Here is a 20,160-nt window from a genome sequence, read left to right as displayed (position 1 = left end):
ATATGTTGGAGATAATACAACCATGAAGTAGTGTATGGCTCAACTTCTGCTCGAATATTTGACAATACTAGGCAATATAACATTCTGAATACAGTTGCAATTTAGGAGAAATGATCTGCAGCTTAAAATTAAATTTGTTATTCTGATATTTTCACCACATGGCAGGATTAAGTTTCCCAGTGTTTACTTGGAATTTTTGTCGTTATGGTGGCTTTCGTTGAACTGAAATTTTAACACATAAAATGCACGTAAATTGGCATTGACAGGAAAATAATTTAGCTGTACCAAAACTTTGTAACTTCTATATTCACCATAATACTATTTCACTGCAGTAATGCCTTCAGTAGTGTTTTGAATAGAGATTTTTTCATATAATAATTAAAAGCATGGGTCACAATGAGTCTCGTTAACAAATTGTTTATTGACAATGACTTATTTACATTGTAAAGCCTACCAGCAATCTTCTATTAACATCGAGAATTTCCACCGATTTCAATGGGATTAAAAGGTACACCGAGAAAAGAGCCATAAGAATGAATAAATTTAAATCATAAAATACATACAGACATCACAGTTTATCACAAGTAACATTTTCTCAATTTTTAGTTGTTCACCACCATGGGCTCTTGTCAGTGTACCCTTTGTTCCAAGGCATACCACAATAAGTAGTAAAAGTTTCCGATTAAATTACCTAACACTATGCACAAAACAAATATAACAAATTCAACCATTCTTAAATCACACATTTTCAGTTTCATTAACAGTATCGATGTTATCTCTGTTTTCCACCAGCGCACGACTGCTGCTCCTATCTCCCGCACACAAGTGTGGTTTTTTAAAAAATATCAAACTTCTCTGTTCTCTATCGCTGGAAGTTTTGATGAAAATTCTCTTAAATAAACAAAAAACCGTGTTTTAAGTTCTTTATATTCTTCTTTCACTGCATCACAAACATGGATGAAAATGCTTAAGAACAGCTCTGAAAAATTCTCTTAAACGTGATGAAAATCATCATTTACTTCTTCCACATCACTTCACACAGCATTATTCACAGCACAGGGTGGTGTAGACAGCCACCTCTTCAGGCTTCTAGTGATATTAAATTTAAGTGTTATATCACATTAATGCAGCAACAAATCATAACAAGCAATAAAGTATATATGCCACTGTCTGATTTTCCTCTTCTAGTGAGTGAGTGAATTATTTCCATATTTAAAAACTGAATTTCTAAACAGGTGGTAGAGAAAAATGAATGAATACATGACAATATTTTGCAAAACTTTGAACACCTTTGGCGAAGTTTAATAACAAAATAAGAATGTATTCAATAAAATTTCTCCATTAAAAACTGTGGTTTACTATCTATACCAACAAAATTAACATGAAAAATTTCATGATTTCTGTTGGTAGAAGGTTAAAATTAAAATCAAAGACTTAAACACAAGAACATTTCTGCACCAAGACGTCAACATATTACGTCCACAACTGTTTTTGTCTCTTATTTTATCTCTTCTGGATAATTCTGAGAGCATACTTTGTTCTTTTCTGTAATTTTTTAATTTTTCAATTTTTGACACGGTCAAATAACTTCTACACTTCTCCTCACGTCACTTAATATGCCTCCTCACATTGCCCCACCTTCCCCGGCCGTTAGTCCTTCATGGGTTAATTCCCACACAGTTGACCACATCTCGCGGTGTTCGGGATGGTTTCTGTTCGAGTAATCATGCCAAATAGCTGTATGTGTCCTTCTGACCCTCTGTCCGTTCCAGGTATTCTTTCTCTATTAAGATGTCAATACATTTCTGAAAGAGAAAAAAAATGTATTGTAAGGCACATGATTTAGTCATACAAGGTTTGAACATAAACATAAAAGGTAAGAATTTTTCACACCGTAACTTGGATATATATATATGTATATATACAGAGAGAGAGAGAGAGAGAGAGAACCAAAGAACTGGACAGGCACTCATGAAGTGCATGAATAATTTAATAGACAAGACTATTATTTTAGAAGCAAATGTGGAAGGAAAATACAGAATGTGAAAGACGCTTGACAATGCAAGGATATAATTAGAATATACAAAAAACATGATTGACAGTATCAATAAAGGCAACCTAGAGAGAAACCAAAATTGCATTTCATACAATGTTGTGTGTCTATCATATCTTTGTTTAGGCAAGTTGTTTATTCACCATTCTTTTGCACCTGGAAGTGTAAATCTCATATCCTATGCTTACAAGTTTGAAGAGAATAAAATACTATAAATAGTAGCATTTAAAAAATTGGAGAAAGTTATGGACCAGCATACTGTGATATACTACTTTTAAAATATAACGTGTATTAAGAAACACAACACCCACGTAACATATAAAGAGAATTTATTTAATGAGTTGTCTTCCAGCATGTAAGTTAAGGGCAAGACAGCTGTCACAGTTTGCCCTGTGGAGACATGAACAAATCGAAAACTGTACCAAAAGGCGAGCTTAATGTTGTGGTGTATCACTTGTCATCATGAGAAGAATACTTGTTTGCTGAGAAAGTTATTTTGAATACAAATCTGTAAATCATGTGTGTAAAAATTATTGTTAACAAATTCCCTGAATTTGAAGATCAGACATGCATAGGCTAGTAAATTATTTTATACTTCAGGCTCAGTATTAAATAACCCTAGAAGAAATTACAAGAAATTCATGAGCATCTGGAGCGTTTGCCTCAAAAATCTCCAACGGAATTTACTTCCACAACAAATACTACATATTTATTATGCCTCAAAACCTATCAGTATACACAAATGTATGATTTGAAGGAAAATCTTGATCTGAAATGTTGGCTTCTCAAATCTGTTATAAGAAACCTCACTTTCTGATCATAAAATTGGTAGTAAGTATGTGATCAGTACTAGGAGAATAAGATCCATGTTATTCAATAAAATAATCAATTCGGACAGATATCTCAGACTAATTTAGAGTAATTTTGAAACACTTTGCAAGAGAAGAAACTGATATGGTTAGCTTTTGTTGCATCACTTAGCTGGCTGCCTGAAAATGATAACTTACTTTATCGATTGCAGGTAATGTCATAATCTGTAAGTTTCATTTCCGTACTGATTATATTCACAAATATGCTGATGATGTGTTAGGCTTGTTGGCGAGTAAAACAATCGTTATGGCTGGATAGTTTCAAATCACATTTTAAAATTGATCTCTCCAAAAAAAACCTATATGGCCCGAATTACGAGATATTAAACGATCACTTTGTTAATGATCTCGCCTGGTATATTAATAGCAACAACCATGAATATTTCTCAACTTAAGTAAACTTGTTTTCTCATACCAAGGTGGTGCAGTTCATATTTGCAGGTAATGATGTGTATGTAGTATCATGAGTTTGCCTAAGTAAGCTCTTACTTTTCCATACCTTTGTATCTGATAACGTAAATCCATTACCTTTAACTGAAGGAATAAAACACTACAACAGCATCAAAATAAAATTATTTACACTTAAAAAATTTACTGTAGAATGTTCTGAACTCTAGTGCAAGGTTACAGGTTTCCTACATAAAATATGTTGTACGAGTCTCACACTAACCAAGCACATGATCTGTAACTTATTCACACAAGGGTTGGAGTATAAGTCAGGGCACCATTTTTTTTCCCTTTTAAAGTATGTATGTACGTATGTATGTATGTATGTATGTATGAAAAAATGTGAGGATATGGACAATGCTGTGTGGCAGTGGGTAGCAATCATTCATATAAACCAAACTCATAAAACATTGTTCTCTCATGTTTATTATGGTAGTTGAAATAATATTACAGCATACATACACATTATAAAGTCAGACCCCCACAGTGTAGTCCACAACACGTTGCCAACGATATGAAAGGCATGGAATACAGACGGTTTCACGATGTGTTACTTTGGTCATCTCTCATCACACATCATTTGCAATGACCCCCTCCCCGTATCACAAAACTGTCTACCATGTAACGGTTCTTTTACTTTTGGTATAAGGTCAAAATCATGCAGAGAAAAGTCTGGAGAGTACTTCCCATCTCCACCATCTCCAATGCTACCTCAGCTGCTGTACAAACTCTGGTGTGTGTACTTTTGCATTCTCATGGAGAATGATTTCACTGTCCGGAAGATCAGGATGTTTCTCCCAAATGGCATAACACACCTATCTCAGCAGGAATTTCCTGCAATAAGCTGTTCTCAATGTTGTGCCATGTGAAACAAAGTAACACACAATCAACCCTGTGACGACATACGTGAAAATCAAGATCAACTTCACAGGGGAAAGATTTTGATGGAACTTCTGCCTTCACGGTGTCCTGTATGTCCTTACTCTGCTGACTGACATTTGAACTCTGGTTCATACGCCCTGGTCCAACCTTCATTGAAAACGATGATTCTGGAAAGTGGTCGCCTTTCTGCTGATAGCGTGTTAGGTGGTAGTCGCATATTACAAATTGAGTCTAGATTTGAACATCACTGAGTGTACATGGTAACCTCCAAGATATTGTGGAAAGTTCATTTCTCCATCCCGCTTTCTCTCTGCAAACTCGAGCAGTGTCCATCTCTCGGTCTCCATCAGGTAATCAATTACTGTATGTGACACGCCTGTACAATCACAGGTCGTCCTGCATGTTGCCAGTCATAGGTTGTTTTATGTCCTCACTAAACCATTGGTACCCATCTCAAGACAGTTCGGTATGGATGAGCATTATTTCTGACAGTTTCTACCACCTCTCTGTGGCATTCACCAACATTTCTCTCCTAGAGAATGGCAATTTTGATTGATTGATTGATGTTCGTTGTTTAAAGGGGCCTAAGATCGAGGTCATCGGCCCCTAATGGTACAAAATGAGACGAAATGAAATGACATTAAAAGTCCAACATCCTCCACTGACCAGAATTCAAAGCATGAGGACGAAGAATGAAGGGATGGATGGATATGAATTTAAAATGATCAGTGGATCACATGCCTCACATGCACAAAAGCTGGCACAAAACAATAGTATAACTGACCAAGGGACTGCTCCTATAGCACGACGCTGAATCGATCATGCTTATAGTCGAAACGGGTCCAAAACCCAGATCATTGGCCCCTCATAATGGTATTTATCTCCAGGAAAGTAGAACCATGCTATTTGTCATGTTGCAGTACTAATCAAAAGTAGCGTATACTCATGGTATTCCACACATTATGGTACTATTCACAGGTAGTGTAATGCGCACATGCAACACAGACCTATGGTGTTTCACACATTGCAACGCTATTTACAGGCAACGCAAACCTATGGTGTTCCTCACATAAGTGGACTAACCACAGGGACTCGTACTATCCCGTAGTATTCATCACATAGTGGGAACTGAGCATAGGTAAGGCAGAACCATGGTGTCGCTAATCCCAGAGTGTCACTCATATAGGCGTACGAATCACAGGTACTGTAGGACCCACATCCTGATTCACACACTGTCGCTACTAATGACAAACCTATTGCGTACCTAACATAGTGGTACTACGCGCAAGTAAATGCAACCCATGGTGTTCCCTGCGTGATGGTACTAATTACAAGTAGTCTGATAGTTTTAATTTGATCACCCCTTTTAGTCGCCTCTTACGACAGGCAGAGGATCCCCCACCCACAGGGGGCAGACAAAGAGAAAAAAGTAGTGATCCATCACTTCGAAAAATGAAGTAACGGGCGAAGAAAGGCAAGGGCCACAAAGGGCGTGAAAATGAAAGACTCCCTAGGCTCAAATGCTCTAATACCGCTGGGGTCGGAAAAGAACAAGAGTTGACCAAGAGAGGTCAGACAGGATAGATGAAAGTGAGAAGCCTGGCACAAGTAAGTGGAAGCAATGCCAGGACTCAGCTAAGGGCCCCGTGGTCGCCAACCAATGCTCCCAAGTTGAGAGCCCCTGGGGCCCCTTTTAGTAACCTCTTACGACAGGAAGGGAATACCATGGGTGTATTCATCTGCAGCCCCCACCCACAGGGGGTAATGGCAATTTTGACGTAAGAATGCTGTTCAAGTCAGATCACATCCATTCAACATGTTGGTTGACTCGCAAGCGATTTAATATTGCTCTCTGTGCACTAACTGTAAATCGTGGACACATCTAGTGATGTTGACGTATACTAAAAATGCCAGGTTTGCTTGAGACATTTACCATCTAGTGATATAATTGCGTAACTTTAAAAAATAGGGGTATTTTTTTTGCTATTTGTTTAACGTCGCACTAACACATCGAAGGTTTTCGGCAATGGAAGGGTGGGAGATTGGGAAGGTAGCGGCCGTGGCCTTCATTAAGGTAAAGCTCCAGCATTTGCCTGGTGTGAAAATGGGAAACCACGGAAAACCATCTTCAGGGCTGCCAACAGTGGGGTTTGAACCCACTATATCCCGAATGCAAGCTCACAGCTGTGCGACCCGAATTGCAAGCTTGACTTACATCTCAACCTTCATATTGAGAAATAAAATGCCCAAGTAATACAAGGTCCTTTATACTGTACTCATCATCATCATCATCATCATCATCATCATCATCATCATATGCAGTTTCTAGCTGTTGGCCAGGTCTGCTTGGAACATTAGCCTCTCCATCTCCTCTTGTCTTCCCACCACTTCTCCCTCGTAACTCTTGCCCAGTCCTCTCCCCTTCTCTGTGCACACTCTTCCACTCCTTTTATCCACTTGTATCTTTAGGTCTTCCTCTCGGTTGTTTTCCTGCTATCTCCATTTTATGCATCTTCCTCAGCACCTTTTTCCTCTGACATTCTCTTCATATGTCCATACCATTTAAGTCTTGATGCCTCTATCCTGTTCTGTAGTAACTCTTCTTTTACTATATCTCTACCCTACTCGTTTCCCGTCTTATCCATTCTTGTCACTCCTATCCTCCTCCTCAGAAATTTAATTTCACTTGCCTCTCTCAGGGACATCCTTGCTCCAAACCAGGCTTCTGACATTTTCAGGAATGCTCCTGCTCATCTTCCATGCTCGATTATGTCCTTATCACTTCATCCACTTTCGTCTATAATACTCCCAGGTACCTGAAACTGCCTACCTTCCTAAGCTGTTCCCCTCCAAGCATTATCCCTCTCATTGGTCTCTCCTTTCTAGTTGTGATCACTATCTCGCTCTTTTTGGCTTTGAATTTCATTTGATATTGTTTCACCTCCTCTTCTCATGCATCTAACTGTTCCTGGATATCCTTGTCCTTTTTTTCCCCAGACTAACAAGTCATCTGCAAATATCACCATTTTTCCTTCCATAATTTTCCTTGCCACTTTTGTCATTAGCTCATCAAGCTGTCTTAATCCACATTTTTTGCTCAAACCAGTCTGCTCTTTCTCCTCCTACTTTCACACAACTGACACTCTCATGGCACATCTCCCTTGAAGTCCCAGAAGTCCATCAGTAGATTTTTACCCCATATTGATGCTCTTGTAACTGTTTTACTGCGAATATAAGGTCTGCTGTGGACCTTCCTGATCTGAAGCCATAATGCTCTCCTCTTTAACACATTGCAAACTGGGTGCCCTTCCCCCCATGCAAAGCCCTGTTCCTGGCCACTTTTTAACTACCTCCAAGCTGGAGTGCATGCATTCAAATAAACTGTTAGAACTTCACTAGCTTTCGAAGGACTATTTTTTTTTTATATTTTTTTTAATTTTTTTTTTTTATGGCGGCCTTCCTGAATAGTTGTTGAAATGCAGGTAGGTAAGTATTTGTTGAAATCTATTTCAGCTCATAGTTTTCGGAAATATGGGGCCTTCTATTAGGGGATCGGTTGGCCAGTAATCTTTCAGACATGATTTTTTCACCTGTTCTATCAATATACACAGAGCAATATTTTTTAAATTTCCCTGCTAGTGACATTAGTCCACTTTAGTGTTTTAGGGGATACGTTATGAGAATGTGAATTCTGCTCATAGTATAAGTTTGTCTGCTCAGCTACATGCTGAAAAATACCTCACCAAACGTAAGTCTTGCTACTTGTCCTATATTTCCAGATTCATTAGGCCATACCTTTATAACAGGAGCACCTTCAAAATCCTCTAGCCTAGGTTCACTGTTGTCCATAACCCAGTTGTCAGAAAACACTACATTATTTAAAATATTTACACCCATAACACATTTATCATACTCGTATGGCGCCATGCAAGTTCCACACCTTGAAGATGAGGCTATATCCTCGTCATCACTAGAAACATTTATGTTAGAAGATATTTCATCATCAAACTCTAAATATTCAGCATCACTTGGATATTCGGAGCCTGTATCAGCACATAATTCGCGAATAATTTCATCCTTATCTAAACACGTGCGATCCCGGGGCGATGCCATCTTGCATGGCTCTTCGAACTTTGTGAACATGTTGTCAAGAAATGCAAAGAAAATCTATGATATGAAGAATAATCGAAAAGAAATGAGACTATCGATTGTGTAGAACCATACATAACAGAGTTCTATCACCCTTGACCTCCAAATAGTTCTGGTATATCTCAAAAGATAGCACTATAAACTTCAGTCTGCTGCTAACACGAGATAACGCGGGACCGGTCCGCAATGCTTGGCCAGGCAAACACGAGTTTTCTCGGGACCGGTCCACATTGTGTTAACTTATCTTTCAGATTCTATTCTCCAGAATCTTCTCAAACACCTTTGCACAGTGACATATCAATGTGACTCCCCTATAGTTCATAAAATCTTTCCCTTCCCATTCCCCTTCTTGCCCATGGATATGATTATCACCTTCTTTCGGTCTTCAGAGGTCTTTCTCTCCTTCCATACTACTTTCAACACACGATAAAGCCACTGTTTCCCTACCTCTCCTACTTCCTTCACCATCTCAATATACTCACTTACTGGGACTCCCCTCTTTCATCTTGTACAATGCTACCTCTACTTCTCCCGATGTTAAGTTCTTTTCTTTTTGGTGTTTCTTCCTTCCTCCCTGCTTCTACTTTCCTCCTCAATGCATCCTTTTGGATTTAGTAAATCTTCAAAATACTCCTTCCACATTCCTTTGAGTTTCTCTTTCTCCTGCACTTCATTCTCATTTTTATCTATCATTTTAACATCTTCCCTCATGCCTTTCCCCTACTCTTGACTATTCCACACAGTACTTATTTATTTCCTTTGCTATCTTCCAACATCATGTTTGTCCACTTTTCCATCAATTTTTTCTTCTCTGTTACAACCATTTTAGCTTCTTCATTCTTGGTCTATTTTCCTGTATTGTCTCCATTGTTCTCTGCTGAAACCACACTCTAAAAACTTCATTCTTCTCCCCAACTGCCACTTTGACTGTCGTTCCACCATGGAGTCTTCTTGAATCTTTTCCTGGTACTAGTTCTCCCATAAATTTCCTCTGCAGTTTTTACTAATGCCCTCTTGAACCTTTCCCATTCCTCCTCTCCTGTTTTTGTATTAACTGTTGGTAAATTTAATCTTATTATTTACTGGTATTCTTGCTTGGTTTTCTTCCCCCTTCACTTTCCATATTTTAATATGTCTTTGTTGCTTCTCTGTTCTTTTCTTTTCCTGCATTGTTTTCAGTTTAATTACCGGTAGGTTGTGGTCACTAACTAGGGCAGGGCCAGCCGAACAGCGCTCTGGCCGCGCTCTAAGCCAATGCTCCGAGCGCTTTGGTGGAAGGTAGTTTCGGTAGTGGTGTGAGGAGCTTGGCTGGCTGAGCGAGCGGCCGGCCCGCTGTGCCGAAGCGAGCAGCCGATCCACCACCATGAATCGCTAGTCTAGTCCAATGTGCTTTGGTGACAGCGTGTAACTAAATCAGTTTCGCAGTTGTCATGACTGAACATCATACAGAAAAAAAAAAAAAAAAAAAAAAAAAAGGAGTGGTAAAGCAGCCGTTAAAGCAGAATGGGAAATTTCGTTTTTCTGTACAGCTTATAAAGGGCATGCCAAATGTTTAGTGTGCCACCGAGATTTAATGTGTTTAAAAAAAACACAATTTAGAATGGTACTACAGTGGCAACCACAGGGAGGTTTACGGTGACTTGACCGACGCCAATCGCCAATCAAAGTTGGAGGAACTGCAAGAAAATTTCAAGCAGTACTATTCTGTAAGTATTATTGTTTTAATTTTGAAACACTTGTTTACAAACGGGAATGAAGAAATGATTGAATTATCTGAACATTAAAATTGTGACTTGCTGTATTTTTGTTTCACAGGAGTATGAGGAGAGTAGGGTTGGTGGACCCATTTTACAAGCAAGCTATAAATGTTCGCTGCGAATTGCCAAAGCTGGGAAACCCTTCACGGAAGGGAATTTAATCAAGGAGTGCCTAATGGACGCGGCGGCATATATTTGTCCTATGGAGCTAGTTGAGAAATTTGACAAAATCTCTCTTTCTCCTCAAACTGTGGCTTGCAGAATGGCTGTTGATATGGAATAGCAATTAATGGAGAAGGCACCAAATTCTGTATCCTTTTCCATCGCCCTCGATGAATCAACCAACACTGCGGACACAGCTCAGCTCGTTATTTTTTTCGGGGGGTGGATGATGATCTTCGGGTCACCGAGGATTTCCTGGACTTGGTAGCTCTCAATTACACTGCTACTGGTTTCAATATTTTCCAAGCTGTGGAGGGTGTTTTTGAGTCAATGGGATTAAAATGGGAGCGGTTGACGACTGTAACGATGGATGGAGCTCTTGCTTTACGTGGTCTAGGCATGGGGTTCCTCAGCTATGTAAAATTAAACATGATTGAGAGCGGTAGTACCCTAATGGCGGCGATCCATTGCTTGATACACCTGGAGGCAATCTGTGCAAAAGTCGCCAAGCTTAAAGACGGAATGGGAACAGTTGTATGAATGGTAAATTTTCTTCGCTCCCATGGACTCAAACACCGCCAATTCAAAGAGTTCTTGGATGACATCAGAGCGGAGTATCCGGATATACCGTACCAAGCAGAAGTAAGATAGCTGAGCAAGGCGAAGATGCTCGTGTGTTTTGCTTGCGGAACGCAATAAATACATTTTGCGACATGAAAGGGCGACCCGAAGTTCTTTTGTGTGATCCTAAGTTGGTGGCGGACTTGGCATTTTTAAGTGACATTACTGTCCATCTGAATACTTTGAATACTTCGCTTCAGAGCGAAAAACACAACACCTGTGATTTGGTGGAAAAAATTCAAGCGTTCAAAGGAAAATTGATTTTGTAGTAAGACCAGTTGCATGCAAGGAACACAGGACATTTTCCATTGCTTGAAACAATGAAAGAAGGTGTTGACTTCGATAAGTATTTGCAGGTAATTCACAAATTACAAGAAGAGTTTGAAAAGAGATTTTTCAGAATTATCAGAACTCCAAGCGGTGTTAAGATCTATTTGTTTGACCATTTTCTCTTAGTGCAGACAGTGCTCCACAGCTATTTCAATTAGAGTTGATAGAACTGCAGTGCAATGTTCGTCTTAAAGACAGCTTTTAATGTCACGAAGTTCAGAAGAATTTTACAGCGGCTTTTCGCAAGAAGAATACCCCCTTTTGAATAAACATGCATGTAACGTTTTGTCAATGTTCGGCTCAACGTACATTTGTGAGCGTTCTTTTTGGTTCTTAAGCTTACCAAAAGTGAACATCATGCAATGATGAGTAATAGAAACTTGCGCAATTGTTAAAGAATAGCTGTGTCCAGAAATATTATACCCAATTTGAAGAAGACCGTTTGCTCCAAAACTAAAAAGGTTGTAAAAACGACTGAGCGAAAGTCAGTCAAGTTCTGTAGTATCTGTTCATATTGGTAAAATTTTGTTGAATTTTTCTCTCAGATATGTTCAAATTTCAGTTTTGAATAAATCACATTATTCTTTACTAAACACTTGATATTGTTTCCTATACATTCCATACATCGGAGTACCTTTCGATATGTATATGTATGTGGTATATTTGTATATTTGTACGTATCTAGTCAGCGCGGTCCGAACATCGCTCTCGGAGCGCAATGACTGGATGGTCCTGATCTAGGGCCTCTGATGGTATTACTCTTACATCGGTAACATTCCCCTTCATTTACCAGTCGTAGATCATATAATCCACAATGGATTTCTTAGACCAGTCACTGCTGTACCAGGTTTATCTTACGGCTTTATCTCTTCTTGAACCATGAGTTCCCGACCACCATCCCATTCCTTTTTCACAGATCCAGTAGCCTTTCCCCTTCCTTATTTCTATTTCCCCATCCTTCCACTCCAAGCACGTTCAAATCTTCCCTTCTATCACTTGTAGAGACATCTAGTGAAAAATTTTTGGAAACAGCAGGCTTTTTTTATTCCATGTGTCTATTTTGAGTGGCTGTTTACAAAGTGTTGTATCTTCTTTTTTTTTTATTTTATTAAGTGTCATTTTTCCAGTGACTGAATTGGCAATATGGCTGTCAAATTGCCTTGAATAAAAGACGAGGAAATAGCAGATATACTGGTTTCTTTGCCATATGACGGGTTAGATAGTGATTTAGAAAGTGATTTTAGTGAATCATCTGATGTTGAAGTTATGCCCAGTGCTGCAATTAGTGATTCAAGAGAATCAGAAGAGGACGTAGAGAAAGAATATGAGCCTGCTGTGATTCCCAGCAAGAAAAGAAAGAATATTTCATACCTTAGACAGTATTATCACCTATTGCTACAACTTTGGATTTTTTCCACCTATTTCTAACAAGTGACATACTGAAAATGCTAGTGGAACAAACTTCGTATGCTAGGCAGAAACTAATTGCATTAGGGAAAGGTGATGAATGGAATGAAGTTACTATAGATGAACTCCAGGCATTGTTGGGAATTATTTTGATGATTGGCATCCATAATATGCCAACACTGAAGGACTACTGGTCGACAAACTGCATTTTGAATGTTCCAGCAATTTCCGAACTTATGTCACCAGGAAATAGATTTTTAGATATTTTGAGAAACTTGCACTGTAACAATAATGAAAGACAGCCTGCAAAAGGGGACCAAAATTTTGATAAACTTTATAAAATTAGACCATTTTTGAGTTCTATAATACATCATTTTCAGGAGCATTATCTACCACAAAAATTTCAGTTAATAGATGAGGCCAGGGTAAAATTTACTGGGCGGTCAGCTATGAAACAGTACCTTCCCCTGAAACCAGTAAAATGTGGGTTGAAGTGGTGGGGAAGGGCAGACAGTGTCAGTGGTTATGTTTTTTATTTAGATTTGTACATTGGGAGAAGTAAACTTACTTAAGACGACTTGGGACTAGGAGGTAGTGTTGTGTGCAATCTGTCACGCACTCCTTTCTAAGCACAGTATTGACAGATATCAATAAGAAGAAGAAGGAGGGAAAAAGACCAGATATTACCACATTGTTTACCTTCTCAAACAGGGCAACGAGCCAGTTTAAGCAAAGGTTCATGTTCTCAAACCTCAGGTTTTTTTAAGGAAACTTAGAATTTTTTTGTGTTGCTGTTGGCGGTGTTGGCTAGACACTAAAACAGAATTTGACTGCTGCTGTACGTGCAAAGAGAGACCTTATAAGGGCCGATGACCTAGATGTTAGGCCCCTTTAAACAACAAGCAAGCATCAGAGACCTTATAAATGTACACAATGTTGAGGAAGTGGTGGAAAGAGCAAACCCCTCCTGGAAAGCAGCTTTGCCAATGTTTGTGCTCTAGCAGGAACACATGATATTAATCATGTGGAGCCATTAAATAATACACTCATGTTCATAAAAAACAGAACACCTCAAAAGACTCGAGATAGGAAGTTCATATTCACAGGACATGTTCATTAGTATGTTCTGCAGAAACGATTAGAATTTCAGTCACCTAGGTTCAGCATATGTCCTATTGCCTAGTAGTCACTGGGTCCTCCATGGGCACTGAAAACTTGTTCCATGTGCGATGGCATCGACGCGTATACGGCAAAAATGGCACCCTGATTCACCTGGTTCCACAGTTCATCTTTGGTGGTTGGCAATGCGTCACAGCGCCGCATGCGTCGTTTCACCATATCCCAGAATTTTTGATTGGCAACAAGTCCAGTGATCGGGCGGGCCATGGCAACAGTCTGACACTCCGTGACAACAAGGAGGCACGTGTTCGTGCAGCAACATGTGATCGCGCATTGTCCTGCTGCAATATGGCATCTGGGCTGTCGTGCAGAAAGGGTTTGGCTACGGGTCGCAAGATGTCATTCACGCAGGCCAAACTGGTCTTCGAGTTGGCGCTGTATGTCTTGTGCGAATGCAGTCAATATGATGCCTCTCCCCCTGTCTGCGGTGAACCAAAATGTGGCCATCATTTTCAAACAAACAGAACCTGGATTTGTCTGAAAACACTATCTGCTGCCATTCCTGTTCCCAGTGGCGTTGTTCCATGCACCATTGCAGTCTAGCATGTTTGTGCACATTAGTCAAAGGTAGGCGGAGAAGTGGACGATGCGCCGGTAACCAAGACTATAATTAACTGCAACGGATTGTCACTCCTGATAGGTTACACTATTCCACTGTTGCACCAGAGTAGAGGAGGATGCAGATCTGTCCTGTAATGCCATAATGGCATTCGGATGAGGTGTCGATCTTCTCGAGGGGGTGGTGTGGGTGGTGTGACCAGACCCATCTCGTCATGTTCTACGGCCTTCTATGAACCATTCTGTACACACCCGTTGCACTGCCGACACACTTTGTCCCACACAAGCAGCAATTTCCTGCATGGATGCATTATGTTCTCTCATGCCAATAATGCGCTCTCTTTCAAACTCACTCATTTGACAGTATGGTTCTCTCATACATCTGCGAGGCATCCTGCACGTCTGCTCAAGTCACATGGACCCATTACCTTCAGTTTATAGCGACGAGAGCCACAGGCACATTTTACCAGTCGGTGGTGGTGCACAGAGATATCGATGCGGACCTTGAACATGAGAACCAACATGGTTCAAATGCTAATCATGTTTTCAGATCCTCAAACCGTCACATGAAGTTTCTTCAGAGTCAAATATTCTGCTATTCCATAAACAAATTGCATTTTCATCATCAGTCTTTATGTATAAGCTAGACAGGAAATTAACCCACTCTGCTGTTGACTTCTATTTTAGTGAAATTCACAGATATGAAACTAGAGGAACATTAAGGATATATCCCTCTCACTCCCATTCAGTAAAGTATGGAGTGAAAGGCATAGAATCATTAATGTTTAGGGAATATAATGTATTGTCTCCTGTTATAAAGAGCTCTGAATAGGTTAACAGGGGGGAGACCCAGCTTAACGAAGGAAAAAGGTTAATATTCATTCAATTGTTAAATATGCTACAATTGTTGTTGACAATTCCTGCACATTTCCCAGTGTTGGCATGCTTCCGGAAGCAACTTGAATAAAGTCAGAATTTTAATAATTTTAATATTTCAAAATAAAATGTTCAAAATTTCCCGTCTTTTTAACAATATATCACTGTTTCCCTTATAAACTCCAACTTTATAAGAATTCTTGTACTTTTCCTTTTTTAAAGTGTGTATCAAACCTCCAGCTACAAAATAAACCTCAATCATTAACATAGACTGTAATTCGGATTTTTTGTTGGGTTTTTATTCCAAGCAGTAGAAAATATTAATATTTTTGTAAATAAATATGTTATATAAAATCTAATTTCAATCCCATTGATCTGAATGAGGTACAGATTGTAGTACAATACTATGGGAAGAAACTTTGAAAAATTCATAATTATCCGTGAAACAGTAAAGGAGTTATGAAGGAAACCGTTAAAAAGGCGGGAAATTTTGAACATTTTATTTTGAAATGTTGTAATTAGAATTTTGACATTACTGAAGTTGCTTCTGATTGCTCTGAAGCATGCCAATACTGGGTTATGTGCAGCATTTGTCAACTACGTTTGTAGCATAAATAACAATCGAATGAATATTGGCCTATTTTCCCTGTGTTAAAGTAGGTCTCCGCCCTTAAGAAAACAACTGAAGGAATATTACTCTTATACCGATATTTTAATATAACCTCTATATAACTTACTTTAATTAACATAATAGTATATTGCCCATATTTAATATCTTACAGCTAAGCAATATCTGATTATATTCTGAAAAATTAAGATGCCAACATGTTAAAGAACAGCAATTATGTCTTAGTTATACAAAAATGTACTTGTCACTTTACTGAAAAAGCAGTTGTATATAAAATGTCATTATTGTGTCACCTTAAGAAAAGTTTGTACTGTACTGTCCCTATCATGAGCCACAGGCTCCTGGGACCTTTTGTCACCAATAAATAAATAAAATAAATAATTATTATTATTGGGAAGAACGAAGCTTGTAGTTTTATGTGACAGATAATCTCGCAATCATAAGCCACAGGACCTCTTTTCTTAAGCGAAATCCAAACCACCAGACATGTCTTTCACCTCTAAAATTACACATGCATTATTCGGAATTTGAACCCAGTCCATCTTGATGGTTGCAAGCAGCTTGACTGCTGTGCCATCATGCCCTTCTTATTACTTACTATGATATTAAATATACAACTTATGATTCTGTGATAGTATTTGATGCAGATTTTAAGATTTATTAGTCCAGCATGCCATATCACCATACACATTTCACAAGTGTAATCCCACGACACTGTCAAGTAAACATGCGACCACCAAGCTGGATAGCTGCAGTCGCTTAAGTGCGGCCAGTATCCAGTGTTCGGGAGAAAATGGGTTCGAACCCCACTGTCGGCAGCCCTGAAGACGGTTTTCCGTGGTTTCCCATTTTCACACCAGGCAAACGCTGTACCTTAATCAAACCCACGGCCGCTTCCTTCCCTGTCCCATCGTCGCCGTAAGACCTATCTGTGCCGGTGCGACGTAAAGCAACTTGGAAAAAAAAAAGGGCGACGATTGCCTTTAACTACATTACGCAGGCATTACACAACTTAGACATTTTTTTTTCTTTGCAAAAAGATACCTATGTCCTTCTTGTAAACAATATCCTAACATTACCAACAAAAGGTATCACAACTCACAGAAATTAGAAAAAACATAAAGAAAAAAAATCGCATTTGTCACGTTTATAACAAAGAAATTTGTAGAGGTTATTAAGTATCACCCAGATGTTGTTATGCATAGATGGTAAGTTTCATAATAATGATAAAAAGAAATGTACAAATGTAAACACGCAATGTTTTGAATTAACCTAATGCAATTTCTATGCATTAAACGACTTAGGTTCGGGACGCGTTGTTAACATAATGTAGGTGTCTATGCTGTAAGGCCTCGGTGTAGACTGTTGTGCACTTATTAAAGAAATTAAATGTTTTGAAATATCATGACAGAATTAAGCATAACATCAAAAGTGAGTGTTTCGTTATTCATTGTTAGATGATGATGTAAAAGGAAACAACAGACAAAGTGGTCGATACATCCAATACATGGAACTCAACCTAGTCACTCGCGCACGGTTTCTTACCATATGTGCAGCTGCGAGATGTTGCATTCTTTACAGAAAGATATTTGTCTGTGTTGTGATCTTGAGAATGGCTTTCTACTTCCATATTGTGCAATTAACTCTATAATGTCTGACCCCTTAATATTTCACACCATGCACATATTTCTTGCATTACTTGACGGAGAAATGTTATGTGTAAAAACAACCATCTTCCCATAGCTTTACTGGAACTTTCAACTTATGTGTCACCTTCAATGCCTTTTCTAACAAGTTCACGATTAATTGGTTAACCCTAGTGTCATTTATCCTGTACAAATCTAGTTATATTTCATGGTTAGCTGGTTTGAGTCCCGTTAGTGGAAAAAATTTCCACCATGAATGTTGGCCAGCAGGGTACGAGAGATGGTAGTATACAATTTCTTTCTCACTAGATTGTGTGCCAAAAGCCTGGGTTCCATTACAAACATCCCTGCCAGGCTCATATGGAGTAATATCAATAACAACAACGACGTGAGCAGGTCTTTCAAGTATAGGAGACCTGCACATCTGTGAGGATGGGGCAATATATAAAATGATGAATTTTAATGGCGAAGAGAGCATGAACATCCAGCCCGAATCAACTAATGAAAGTTAAGATTCCCGACCCAGCGAGGGATCAAACCTAAGACCGCTTGGACCAAAACCCAGCATGCCAACCATTTAACCATGGCACCCTATCTCATATGGAGAGAGGACATATGAGGATGTTTGAGAGGTGTGCATAATTAAATGAATACCGCAATATGCATATCATTGCAGCCAGTTGATCATATCCAGTGCCTGGGTATTACGAGAAAAAAAAAAAAAAAAAAAAAAAAGCAAAGGAATTTTACATAAATGCAACTAAGTTTTCAGGGCAATAACACTTAATTCATCAGCCAAAAAATATTTTAGCAGAGCACAACACTTCAGTTAATGGTAAAAAGCCTGTTTGGTACAATTCACAATGTAAAGGTAGAATAACACACGCTCTTACCTTAATGACATGTACACGGGGCTTAAAGCGGGATGACAGTTGATTCAGTACCTCAGCAACCAGCTGCTGATGCTTGAGAACTTTCCTCATCTTCATAATGCGCACAATGGCAGCTTGAATAAGTAATTTACGATCTTCTTCTATATGCTTGTGCGTCGTCTCCTGTTCAACTTTCAATTCTGTCTTCATAGGGATGTTGATATTAACACGCAATTTCTTGCTGTAATAGAAAAGTGGTATTACTTTCCCTGATACAACAACCATCAGTGGCAACATTTTTAAATGATGAAATTATTAAGAAGTCATGTTTCCCATACTACAACACCCTGGAAAAATACAGATACATTAGACAGGAAGAGATTTTATTCTGTAAAGTATGATTATATTATTATTATTATTATTATTATTATTATTTGTGGATTAAAAAGAGGATTTCATGGCTTATGCTGAAACTTTATAATCTGTGAAGATTTTGTTTTATCTCATCAGAAGAGAAACTTGACTAACAACGGCTGCTCTATGGTTGAATTCAAATAATAGTTAAAACTTATTGGAGTCCCCTCCACACAACACGCCAAGGCCCAAAGCCCCGCCTACAGTCTCCTCCCCTACCCCCACCTCGACAAAAGATAAGGACTCCTCACCACATGATATGCCAATGTCTAACCCCGCACCTAATATTTCTTCCCCTAAATCCTGTACCGCCCTCCACAACAGCTTTTTCATACGTATAATACAAGAGGTAGAACCACAACAGATAACAGTCACCGTAATGTCTACAAGGTTTTGTAGTAGCAGTCAAAGGGGTAAGTGAATACATACCATCAGATCACTGTAAAAGCACAATAACACACATTATTCAAGTAGATTTCCTTTGTTACAGACGCATCATCATTCAAATATTATGAAAGAAACAAATCAACTCCTCAAGATTTTGGATTGACGTCCCTTTTGACTAAAACCCTCATAAATACAAACTATTACCAATGGAAAATCTGATCGTAAAAACAAGACTAGTTCGATGAAACTAACTAATTCAACATTTTACTGTTCAAAACTATTAAATTACAGTAGCAAGCCTCAAAATTGAAACCTGAAGCTGAATTCCAACGTATCCAAAATTTTAATCTTCAGATTCCAATAAGTTTTAACTATAATTACGATTCAAATTTTAACATAGGAGTCAAATTACAATTGTTTTTAATGAACTAGAACTTTGAGAAAACAATTTTAGCCAAATTTTCAACATTTGAAGATACTATGTTTTGGATGTCAATATCTTTAGAATTAACGGTTATTCCAATTTTAGTATAGTCATTCATATTGTTAAACTATTAATGTGTTCATAAATTCCTATGTTTATATATTTTATTACTTAATTTTAGAATTATAATTAAACACAAATTTGTCAAAGCAAATCAAATATGACAGGTCTTAACCTTGAGATGATTATATAGGCTGAGGATGCTTGAAATTCAAGCGAAACATGTCCCTATAAAATAGTGTTGTAGCATTATGATCTAACAACATAAAACCAATTGTATTGAAAAGGTGGAATAAAAAAATCACAATATTGTAAGCATATTATAGCAAATTCAATACGGGTCTAATCATGAGATTAGTTACATGTAATATTTGACGTGCCAGGTCACCTTAATTTTAATATAAATACATACTTGCTCATATACTTCTCCATTAGCAAT

At 38.4% G+C, this 20,160-nt stretch overlaps 1 protein-coding gene across 3 annotated transcripts in view; it reads right to left on the bottom strand.

Moving 5' to 3' along the window:
- Positions 1-397: 397 nt before the first annotated feature.
- Cul1 (cullin 1) overlaps positions 398-20,160 on the bottom strand; it is a 294,055-nt gene continuing 274,292 nt past the window's right edge. For all 3 annotated transcript variants that reach the window (XM_067147140.2, XM_067147139.2, XM_067147138.2), the window contains 2 exons: positions 18,458-18,677; positions 398-1,805 (listed from right to left, as the gene is read on the bottom strand). In XM_067147140.2, coding sequence (XP_067003241.1) covers positions 1,725-1,805; positions 18,458-18,677 — 301 coding nt within the window. In that variant the 3' untranslated portion in view covers positions 398-1,724. The remainder of the gene's footprint in view (positions 1,806-18,457; positions 18,678-20,160) is intronic.

The sequence above is a fragment of the Anabrus simplex genome, chromosome 5, assembly GCF_040414725.1.
Source record: "Anabrus simplex isolate iqAnaSimp1 chromosome 5, ASM4041472v1, whole genome shotgun sequence".
In the NCBI taxonomy this organism is placed as follows: Eukaryota; Metazoa; Arthropoda; class Insecta; order Orthoptera; family Tettigoniidae; genus Anabrus; species Anabrus simplex.
This window is presented reverse-complemented; position numbering and strand designations above follow the sequence as displayed.